Source organism: Neodiprion fabricii, chromosome 2 (assembly GCF_021155785.1).
Source record: "Neodiprion fabricii isolate iyNeoFabr1 chromosome 2, iyNeoFabr1.1, whole genome shotgun sequence".
Taxonomy (NCBI): Eukaryota; Metazoa; Arthropoda; class Insecta; order Hymenoptera; family Diprionidae; genus Neodiprion; species Neodiprion fabricii.
Genome location: NC_060240.1, coordinates 8,615,720 through 8,625,863, shown reverse-complemented (window position 1 = coordinate 8,625,863; position 10,144 = coordinate 8,615,720). Strand labels below are relative to the sequence as shown.

The 10,144-nt window shown below is 37.6% G+C and overlaps 4 protein-coding genes across 6 annotated transcripts; 3 read left to right on the top strand and 1 right to left on the bottom strand.

Moving 5' to 3' along the window:
* Positions 1-1,107: 1,107 nt before the first annotated feature.
* LOC124174645 (BLOC-1-related complex subunit 5) lies at positions 1,108-3,068 on the top strand. The gene is made up of 2 exons (XM_046553943.1): positions 1,108-1,441; positions 1,555-3,068. Exon 2 carries the CDS (start codon positions 1,633-1,635, stop codon positions 2,443-2,445), a length of 813 nt encoding a protein of 270 aa, XP_046409899.1. The 5' UTR covers positions 1,108-1,441; positions 1,555-1,632; the 3' UTR covers positions 2,446-3,068.
* Positions 2,722-4,343, bottom strand: LOC124174644 (coiled-coil domain-containing protein 137). The gene is made up of 3 exons (XM_046553942.1): positions 4,147-4,343; positions 3,420-4,071; positions 2,722-3,343 (listed from the first exon to the last, which is right to left on the bottom strand). Exons 1-3 carry the CDS (start codon positions 4,221-4,223, stop codon positions 3,140-3,142), a joined length of 933 nt encoding a protein of 310 aa, XP_046409898.1. The 5' UTR covers positions 4,224-4,343; the 3' UTR covers positions 2,722-3,139.
* Positions 4,344-4,468: 125 nt separating this feature from the next.
* On the top strand, positions 4,469-6,071 carry LOC124174643 (evolutionarily conserved signaling intermediate in Toll pathway, mitochondrial). 2 transcript variants are annotated; one of them, XM_046553940.1, is made up of 3 exons: positions 4,469-5,594; positions 5,682-5,945; positions 5,987-6,071. In XM_046553940.1, exons 1-3 carry the CDS (start codon positions 4,679-4,681, stop codon positions 6,010-6,012), a joined length of 1,206 nt encoding a protein of 401 aa, XP_046409896.1. In that variant the 5' UTR covers positions 4,469-4,678; the 3' UTR covers positions 6,013-6,071. The 2 variants fall into 2 exon arrangements, with proteins under 2 accessions (XP_046409896.1, XP_046409895.1); XM_046553939.1 differs by having other exon boundaries at positions 5,682-6,071.
* A 206-nt stretch (positions 6,072-6,277) lies between these two features.
* On the top strand, positions 6,278-10,144 carry LOC124176200 (zinc finger protein 343-like). 2 transcript variants are annotated; one of them, XM_046557145.1, is made up of 3 exons: positions 6,278-6,607; positions 7,388-7,830; positions 7,907-10,144. In XM_046557145.1, the coding sequence occupies exons 2-3, from the start codon at positions 7,413-7,415 to the stop codon at positions 8,374-8,376; spliced, it is 888 nt and encodes a 295-aa protein (XP_046413101.1). In that variant the 5' UTR covers positions 6,278-6,607; positions 7,388-7,412; the 3' UTR covers positions 8,377-10,144. The 2 variants fall into 2 exon arrangements, with proteins under 2 accessions (XP_046413101.1, XP_046413102.1); XM_046557146.1 differs by lacking the exon at positions 6,278-6,607 and adding an exon at positions 6,778-6,999.

Below are 10,144 nucleotides of genomic sequence, written 5' to 3'. Positions count from 1 at the left end.
CGTAGATATATACACATTATACAAATAAATAAACATAGACTCGCGGGATTTGAAAAGGTTCGCGGCGTGAGGAAAAGTTGTAAATTTCAAAATTATACATTCATGCGCTTTGTATCTAGGATATGTATGTATATTTCGTATGTAGATACGTGCGAAGTGCGACTGATCTATGGGTTGCGAAACGAGTGGAACTTGCAATCTTATTTCAAAGAAACAAGTATTTTACGTATACCTTGACGTCTAACGTATATACATATACATATATTTATAAACATAGCTTATACACGTGGTCCTCTTGACATGGCCATAAATATTTACCGTCCCGTACATACCTACGGACGTATAGATGCGCAGAACCGTTCCGCTGGTATGATCACATATTTTAACGATTTGCGTGTTGCTTTGCCGCGGAATATGTCATTTCACCGCGACCTGTTGTTTCGTAGATTCAAGTCGTACCCTGCAGCGTGACGGTTTTCGAAAGAACGCTTGAAAGACGTTTACATCGTTCTGATAACGTCCTCGTTATGATATTCCACGATTATCACATTGTTTGTTATACATATTCATCGCCATTCATGTACGCATCGCGCGTGTTAACCCGTTCGTTTGTTACACCAAGAAACAGTTGATAATTACCGGTTGCACATATCGTATGATTATGGTTAGAAGAATAATGAATTATTCTCGAAATAAAAACACCCGCACTTCACAATGCCTGAGCATACACAATGCAATCGTGTATCCTATGTACGGTGTTACCAATCATTACGAATCTTGCGGTATAAAAACATTGTACGCGTAATATCCGTATCGTTTGCAGAACGCGTACCGCTGACTGAAAATATATGCATTGGGTAAATAAAATTCAATTCACAGTAGACAGAATATCCCCTGTATGTAACGCAACAAATCCGGTTAAATTTCACAATAAACATTGAACGGACAGGTGTTCATTTCGCTGCAGATTCAAAGAACGCGCTAAAACAAGGGTCGAACGTGTCGTGAGCCAACTTACCGACGGAAAAAAATCCCGCGATGTTTTTGATTCTTCTCCGCAGGTGCCGCCTGTGACTAAAATCAGTGACGTCACTGGCGTAGCCCATATCTTTGTCATCGCGGGACATGGGTTCCAATGGGTTCATTTTGTGTAGTCGTCTGATGGCGGACCCGATGATTTTGATAGTTCAAAAGTCTTTCTGAAAAAAGTATTCGGTTATAGCGCGGGTTAACTAATTGTGTAATGTTTACGATATTCATCTCTCACAAAATCGCTTATTCCCAATGAAAGAAGTAAATACGTGAATTGAAAAACAAAATTATTCGTCATATATGAACTGACGGACGCACGTCAACTGATCGATATATGAGAACTTCGAATTGAGAACATGATGACAAACTTCCACTGACAGAACCTACGTACGTGCTCTAAGTAGCAAAGGTACTCATTTGTTTGGTTATTATTATGCAACCTTGATTGTACACAGAAAACCTAAGATTCGCTCACATATTGCATCCTCAAAATCGAACTATTACAATACTTTCCTTTATCAGGCACTCTTCACTTTACTCTCTTTGGATAATTTGGAAAAACTGCCTCTTTGAAGATTAAAGTATCTATTAAATCAAACGATGGGATCCGAGCAGAGCTCTCAAAGCAACGATATACCAGGATCAGAGAGCAGCAGAGCGCGAGCGGTTCAATTGCGGCGTGGAAAGAGCGTTCCGAACCGAGATGGAATCCCTGAAGACACACCACCACGATGTACGAGTCCCGGACCAAGCATTTGCTCGGATTCAGATCTGCCTTACATATCGTACACAGTGAACAGGCCAATAGGAGATTCACCCAAAATGACGAATAAACAGGCCCAATTGCAGCGAGGAAAGAGCCTCGGAACGCAGGAATTATCCAAGCGAAAACCAGGTATTGGTGCCATTGGGCACAGAAAAACTCTCTCGGACAAAGCACACAACATCGTAGTCGTCAAGCCAGCTATTTCTGAGCCGACTGCAGACATGGATGCTGATCTAGTTAAATTGCATAGCATACCGATGTTTCTACCCATTATGAGGGGAACTTTGAATTTGCCACCTGGAGTCAGAGACCCTGAAGTCTTGGAACGACTGGATCCCATCGGTTTGTTCAATCTTTGCGCCCGATATCAACACCACTTGAATACAAATGCACAAATGATTGCGACTGAGCAGTCCACACTCAACACCACCCTCGACGTCGAAGTTGTACGAATATTCAACATGGCTATAGACAGGCAAAAGAGATTCACAAAGTTTGCTGAACAGCTGAATAAGATTCATCATATCAGCCAACAACTGGACAACTGCCACACCCAACTTAATTATACTTTAGAAAGCCTCGAAAAGCTCAATAACTACCTACCAGTTAATAATCGACTTGAACCATTTGTTTGGACAACTGGATAAGGATTTAACACCCTTTCATCAAATACACTTTTTCAAAACTATTTGCTGTCAGCATTTGATACCATATCAAGTAATCAGCCGTTTCGTGGCAATTATTTCATGCATTCTATAAAAGATAAGTTTAATTCTAGAGTAAAATTATAAGTTGCAGGACAGGAGAAGTTCGTTTGCGATAAAACTGTAGGTGTGGATAGTCTAAAGCACATGAATTTTCAGAAATTGTGCTCACATTTATGCTTGTCAAATATTTCAATTGTTTAGACATTTCAAAGGATCTAAACACTTGGCATTTCACAAGATAAGAGGCTCTTATTACTTGTTTTGTTGTTTACAGCACTGTTATTTTATTTTAGATTAGTTGAAACCGTTTGCTTCATGTTCATCATCGTCATCAATAACAAGCAAAAACAATCTATGACCATTTAAATCGCTGTTTTACTGTAGCAAATGCTATTCATTTTGTTTCAATATTATCAATGACAATTTTAGCAAAGTGTAACCTCCCACAGTTTTTCCAACTACTTCTCTGCCAAAGTAGAATACCGTGAACCTTAACCTCTATATTATATATACTCTAATGTAATTAAAAAAATATCGTAAATAAATTGATCAATTTACACACACATTTCGTCCTTCTATTCTCTGCTAAGGCTCTCATATGTACAAATACTGATCACACGGCCATTGCCCATGGTCATAAATCAGCAGCTTTCTGAGACTTCAGGTTTCTGTATGCAGTTATGGCTTCTTTCTGTCGTTCCTCCAGTTGTCTTCTTTCCCCAACTGGGAGATCTTTGCGTTTTCCAGATCTATTGACAGACTTAACGCCTGTTGGGTTCTCGGCAGATTTGTCATGGCTCTTGAAAAGCGAATCAAGAAGAAGACGTCTTCGTCCAGGCTATCGGAAAATCATCGGTAAAATTAATCCAAAAAAATACAACGCACAACAAATCAAATATTGGTAAGGTTTTTACCCGTTCGGAGTGAGAAGCGTCTGCTTTTTTCGGTTTGATTTTTAGTTCTGGAGGAGCGTGGACAACATCTCCAAATTCAATAGTCTCCTTGAAGACCTTGAACTCGTCTATATTGTCCTGCAGTTTTTTAGTTTTTTTCAACTCGAGCTTGTGTTTCCTTTTCTGAGCTTTCGTCAGCCTAGTCGTCTCGGTGTCTTTCTTCTTTTTCTTTTTCTTCTTGGTATTACTGTGCTTCAATTTGAGTCTCATTAATTCATCTATCTCATCCTTCGATCTCTTAGACAATCCTTCGATATTACCAGTACTTGGATCTCGCTTGACTTCCACACCATATTTGTCTTCAAACGCAGTCTCATTTATGAACGCCTGAGTCTCCGAATTCACTCGGTTCAAAAAAGCCTTTCCACATTCGTCTGGTCTTTGCGAAAAAACAGGAACAACTTTCTCCGGTCTTGCCTTGGGATGAGCGATCTGTGGATGGTGATTGCCCATCACGATCAGTTGATTTTTCAGCTTCGTTTTTTTCTTGGTATTTTTCTTCATCATCTTACCGTCCTTCACGCTTTGCTTCAGCTTCATCACGCGCTCAAGACTCTTCGGTATCGCCTGCTCATCCTTGTCCCTCGGCGGCGCGTTTATCACTTTGTTTAACCTAAAATTTGACACGTTACGATGATCAACTTAACCTATAAAATTCAATCACACAACTCCACGCAACGATATTTACTCTGATAAACGCTTCTTTTGTTGCTTAGTTGGGTCCTTCACTCCTCTGTGTTTTTTTCCGGGTATCTTGCGTCCCATTTTCACTTTATTTCATAACTTCAATGTTTCGGCTGTACTTATGTACTAGTTCCAACAGTACGCACGCTTCGAATTTGGACCAACCAAACTTATTGTTCAGCCACGGATCGCAAATCCCGACAGTGCTGCACTCGTGCGCAGTTTTAATGAACGATTTTTGTGCGGCAAAATTTAAATTTGGTGAATCAGAAATCTTGTAAGCCCCCACCGGTGGAGGCTCCGCCGGCCGCGGTGTTGAGAAAATATAACCTAACCTCTCAGCAATCTCATAACCTCGGTGTGTAACCGATATTACGGAATGGGATGTTAAACATAGAGGTTTTTCAAAGAATATCAATTACACATTGCATAAAATACGAATATCGTTTGACCGGCACGCGGATTTAAGCATTACGACTATGATCGTGCCTCCGTTAATTTGAGAAATACAACAAACCATTATACCAAGTAGCAATATGACATCGATAATAAGAAGATCGTATGTGTTGCTCAGGGTTTATCCAGGAATGAGAAAAAAGTTGATACTGCACGACCTGAAAAGTTACCGACCAACAACAGCTTTGCGTTGCATATCTGTGACCAGCGCTCATCTGTCTAAAGACAATAATAACAAAAAAAATGAAGGTAGCAAGGCGGTGAGTTTTTACGGGTTTGCACAGGTTAGAAGTAAAGAGAAAAAAACGTACTTAGACGTACTGCGAATGTTCATCGACAGAGACATTCACAGGCGAGGTCACGTCGAATTCATTTACGCAGCAATGAAGCACATGGAGGAATTTGGAGTCGAAAAAGATCTAGAGGTATACAAAAACTTGATCAATGTACTACCGAAGGGGAAGTTCATTCCGGAGAATACGATACAGGCTGAGTTCATGCATTATCCAAAGCAGCAGCAATGCGCGATAGATGTCCTTGAACAGATGGAAAACAACGGAGTTATACCAGACAGGGAAATGCAGGATATCCTTCTCAACATATTCGGTAAGCTGGGATTTCCGCTGAGGAAGTATTGGAGAATGATGTACTGGATGCCCAAGTTCAAAAATGCGAGTCCATGGCCTTTGCCAGAAGTTTTGCCCAATGATTCTCTCGAGTTGGCCAAACTGGCCATAGAGAGAATTACTAGCATCGATTTGCTCCGAAAAATCACAATCTTCCAGGCAAAAGATCTCGAAGATTCCATCGACGATACTTGGATTGTTTCTGGAATGAGTATTGGTCAGAAAAAACTGCTTAACAAGCATGCTTCCACAGCCCCCATATATGTAGAAGGGCCTTTTAGACTTTGGTTAAAAAACTTGACCATTAATTACTTCATACTGAGGGGAGATCCTGTTCCAAAACCTGACCTACCACCGCCTGACGACGATGGTAAGAAATATTCTTCTAAAAGTGATTTGTTGTCTTTTTCCTGAAACTCTCTTAGCCAATCTAATTAACAATAATGATCTTTTCCAGATGTTAGTAAAATTGAATTGCCATTTTTGAAAACAAAAAAATCTGTGGTACCGACTGAAGATGAGACGGCGATTCACGAGCAAGAGGATGGCACGATATTTGCTGTTTGTGCGACTGGAACCTCTAGTCGCGACTCTCTATTATCTTGGATTAGATTTTTACAGAAAGAGAATGACATCTTAGCTAATATTCCCATTATATTTAAGCCAAAGAGTCCCTTAGGTGACGTTGTATTGGCCAATAATAAATCTGACAAACCTAAAGATGAGGGAGTAGAAAATAAAGTTAATAAAGATTAGAATTTCATGTAAACAATTTCACCTGTACATAGTAAATAAAAAATCTGCGATCGTCGCTCAGCAATGCTTGAGCTATTTATTAAAAAAATAACATTGACTGGTGTGGTTTTTTAATTTTCCCGTAATTTGTTCAGTTTATTTTTTCTCTATCACAATATTCTTCTAAATATTTATCAAGGTTTACATTTCAATGATAAAATCGTCGTAACTGAATGCGAAGTAAAGAATTTGAATGAATCGGAAAACTTACGCTGAAACTGTTGCGTGTTTAATTTCAATTACACGATCGCGCTGATCGAATGTCAGTTGAGCAGCGCTGTTTTCATCGAGAAAAAAAAATCAAATCCCTATAAGAATTAAAACCTTGTCGCGGACGTATAAAAAAAATTAAACGATTGGCGTGAATTAATTTTCTCCGAGTCGCAATAACGGTTTAAAAATCTATTCAAAACAAGGATAACTATAACGGGCAATGAAAGTATTTCTATGCTAACTGTGATAGGTAAATATCACGTATGTAGAAAAATCACATCACCCCAGCAGCTGATAGGATAAGATGGCCGCATGTGATACAAACAAATAATGGCGAGAGATCCACAAAGTTCGCGGGAATAATGCGGGTGAACGGTAAGTGGCATCTCGTACATTAGGTTCAAAAATATTCCGTAAAAGTTTGACATTTCATTCAGAAATAGACTGTCAAAGATAATCCGCGCGCGGTCCTCGTTCACCGCCTTATCAATGTCTAGCTCACATCCTACGCACGTATCTTGACCTGCTCAATAACTTGTAATTGAAACGATGCTCAGGACTGCCTAATAAGGGTGGACACTGTACAGTTGAAGTTGAAATACTAGTATTTCATTATTATTTCGTACGGCGAACTGCGAGGCAAATTTTTATCCATATCGGCGTGTTTTTTCAGCGATAGAAACGTTCTAATTTCAACGGTTTCGAATCTGATTAAATAATTACCTGTCTCGTTTCAATGTACATATTTTCACTTCGTACGCACGTAGGTATGTAAATATTCACAAGTACTATATGCAGCAAATAATAAACATCAACGCATTTTTCCACTCCCGTTTAAAACTAGATCTTTCTACGTAATACATACGAGATAAAAAAATGGCCACGAATTTATTTTCGGCCGTTCATTCTCACATAAGAATTATCAACACTTGCAATTTTAACCACAATTACTGAGCGTATCACCCTTTGCTTGAAATTCATGTCTTGAAATCGCGATTAAACCTGTCTTTGAGAAAGTTTGAAACGATCTATGCGAGGACAAACTTTCACAAACAAAATTTTTACAAATAAATATAAAATGTCGTATCAAAAGTTTATCTTAAGAATATTATTTCTTTACCTGTTTGTTCATTCCTTGTTTTTGACTGTCTTCAGCGCCCGATCTACGGTGGAAATCCAGATGCACATGAAAATGACGTATGTTCCGCGTAATGCGAAATATTTGACTGATATTCAATCTAACATGACTGGTTACACGTATCCTGGACATGCTCCACCTCTGGGATCCCATAATCAGAACACAGATGAAAACAGGAACGAGAATAGCTGTGGAAATAAGGAAATCTGTCAGCAGAATAATCAAAATGATACACAGCAATCGTCTGGGACTCAAACCGTACAAAAAGTAGACGCTGCTACCATGACCGATCCACTACAGATCGACTTTAGACTGACCTCCGAGTACTTGGCACGATGTTCAAGCACCTTAGGTTTGCCTTATGTCTTTAAATATGAAGATAATAGCAACAACTCGTCTCATAACTTTCAAAATGTTCGGCCAAAGTTGGAATTTGAAGTTGAGCCGCAGCACATTAACGGTGATTTATCCTTTTAATAGTCATCAAGAACCCCTCTTTTCCTTTATACGGAAGTAATGTTAATGCTACTCCACAGGTATGCTAGTATATCATTGCCCAGAGTGTGCGTACAGGTTTGACAACCGAGATGCGCTGCACGAGCATCTAGAAGATCACAGGCAACGGCCACATATCTGTGATATTTGTGGAGCTAGTTTGAAGCGCAAGGAGCATCTGGATCGACACAAGCAAGGTCACAACAAAGACAGGCCTTATCAGTGTTCAATGTGCTGTAAGGCTTTCAAACGTAATGAACATCTTGCTCGACACATGATCATTCATTCAGGTAGTAAAAATCAAATTTGTACAGAATGTGGTAAGGCATTCTACAGAAAAGACCATCTTAAGAAACATCTGCAAAGTCATAGCGGCACTAGGAATAAGAGCAACTCAAGTAATTCTCAAAATAATCAAAATGCGCAGAATTCAAATGAAGAGGGACTCAGTAATTTTGCAATGATGATGAGACAAGCTGGACCGCCACCGTTTTCTATTTTACGCACTTAGCTGTGACTAGATCGCTTTTGTTCATTAGTCACATAGTTTACCTAGAATTCATGACTTGTATTTGAATGATTTTTCTTTTTTCAATATGATGATGATTTTTCACCCTTATTCTGCGATTTTTTTTTTTTTTTTTGTAATATAAGAATTCAACCATGGTGCTGAGTACTGTTTGAAATAAATAGGATTATTCTCGTTTGTTATATTTGATTGTGATAAAATTAAGTAACAGGGAATTCGAACAAAACGCACTAAAGATACCATGAAAAAAAAAACATACTAACTAAAAACGTTAAATTATCTTTTTTCTCACAATATGTGGTAAATAAAATTTGTCATTGGGATCAAAGTAAAATATATCATAGTTATAATGTGTTACTAATTTTTGTTCTGAAGCTGTGCTGTTCGCACAATATGATTCTAATGAAGTGCCGAGTATGCGGATTAGTTCCAATCCAATTTTATAATCCTAGTACTCGATAATTCACTAAAGAATTCTTTTTCACCCATTGTAACTTGAGAGTGAGTACTTTTTTCCAACTCAGAGAAACAATGAGATGCTCTTCTTCTGTGTTGACTTATAGTGATGAGTATCATAAAATATTGGTATAATATGAGTTTCATCATTCTTTGTATTTAAAATTGTTAATTAAGGTTGCTGTGTGCTTTTATACAAGCAATGCAAAGCGTTATTATGTGAAAACAATTTTCTACCACACAGCATACACCTAAAAGTGATGCAGCTAATGCAAATACGTAGAAATTAAGGTATTGTTCTAATTTGTTAGATCACTTTGTTGTAATTTAAAATTTTCGAGATGAGTATGTACCTGTGACAGATAAATTTTCCGAAATTTTGAAAACTCAACGCAACACTTCTGTTAATCTATTTAAAGGAAGCATGTAAAGGTGTTGATTGTTATCGAGTTACACAGTTTCAAAATTCCAGTACTAAATATTTGTTATTTAAGGTTTGGCAGTGTTACTTATTATTATAATAATAACCTTTGTATGAATTGAGCTAATCATGGATCACCGTCATAGCGTGTGAATGATTATTCGCTGCATATTAAATTATTCCAGCATGATAAACTTGATGCTGCAGTTAGTAAAAGAATATAGGACCCATGATGAAATATCAATATTTTAGCAAAAAACGATGCTTATTTATGATATTTGCATATATACACACACCCTCACACATATGTATATATAATAGATACAAAAATCAAATTACGTATCTTATCCACTAAAATTTAGTATGTAATATTTACAACCCTCTTATAGAGTATGGAGTTGCCACGTGTACCTTTTTTCTGGAAGGGGTGCATTATTGCAACACTGCATAGTGATTTTTATATTTCGTTAATTACTGAGAAAAGTGCCAGAAATTTTCTATGCGTACGTGTCTTTCGGATAATTGTTTGCTATGTTGATAAATCAGTATGTTGAATAAATTAGCTTTTTGCTACGATAGCAAATAAACAATGCGACAACTTTGTTTGAGAGAATAAAGTAACGGCAACTCTATATCTGTCCGATTTCTATGTATAGCTATATATCATGTATAATATTATTCATACAAAAGAAATGCATGTACACACATTGTTGTCTATTCGATCTGTACATTATATTTATTATTGAAGCTAGACGAATTTATTGTATTGGTTCAACTTCATAGTTTTTAAAAAACAATACTCACATATACTAACGTTTGTTATTTACTGTAGCGAACATATTTAAATTAATAAATCATTATTATATACAATTA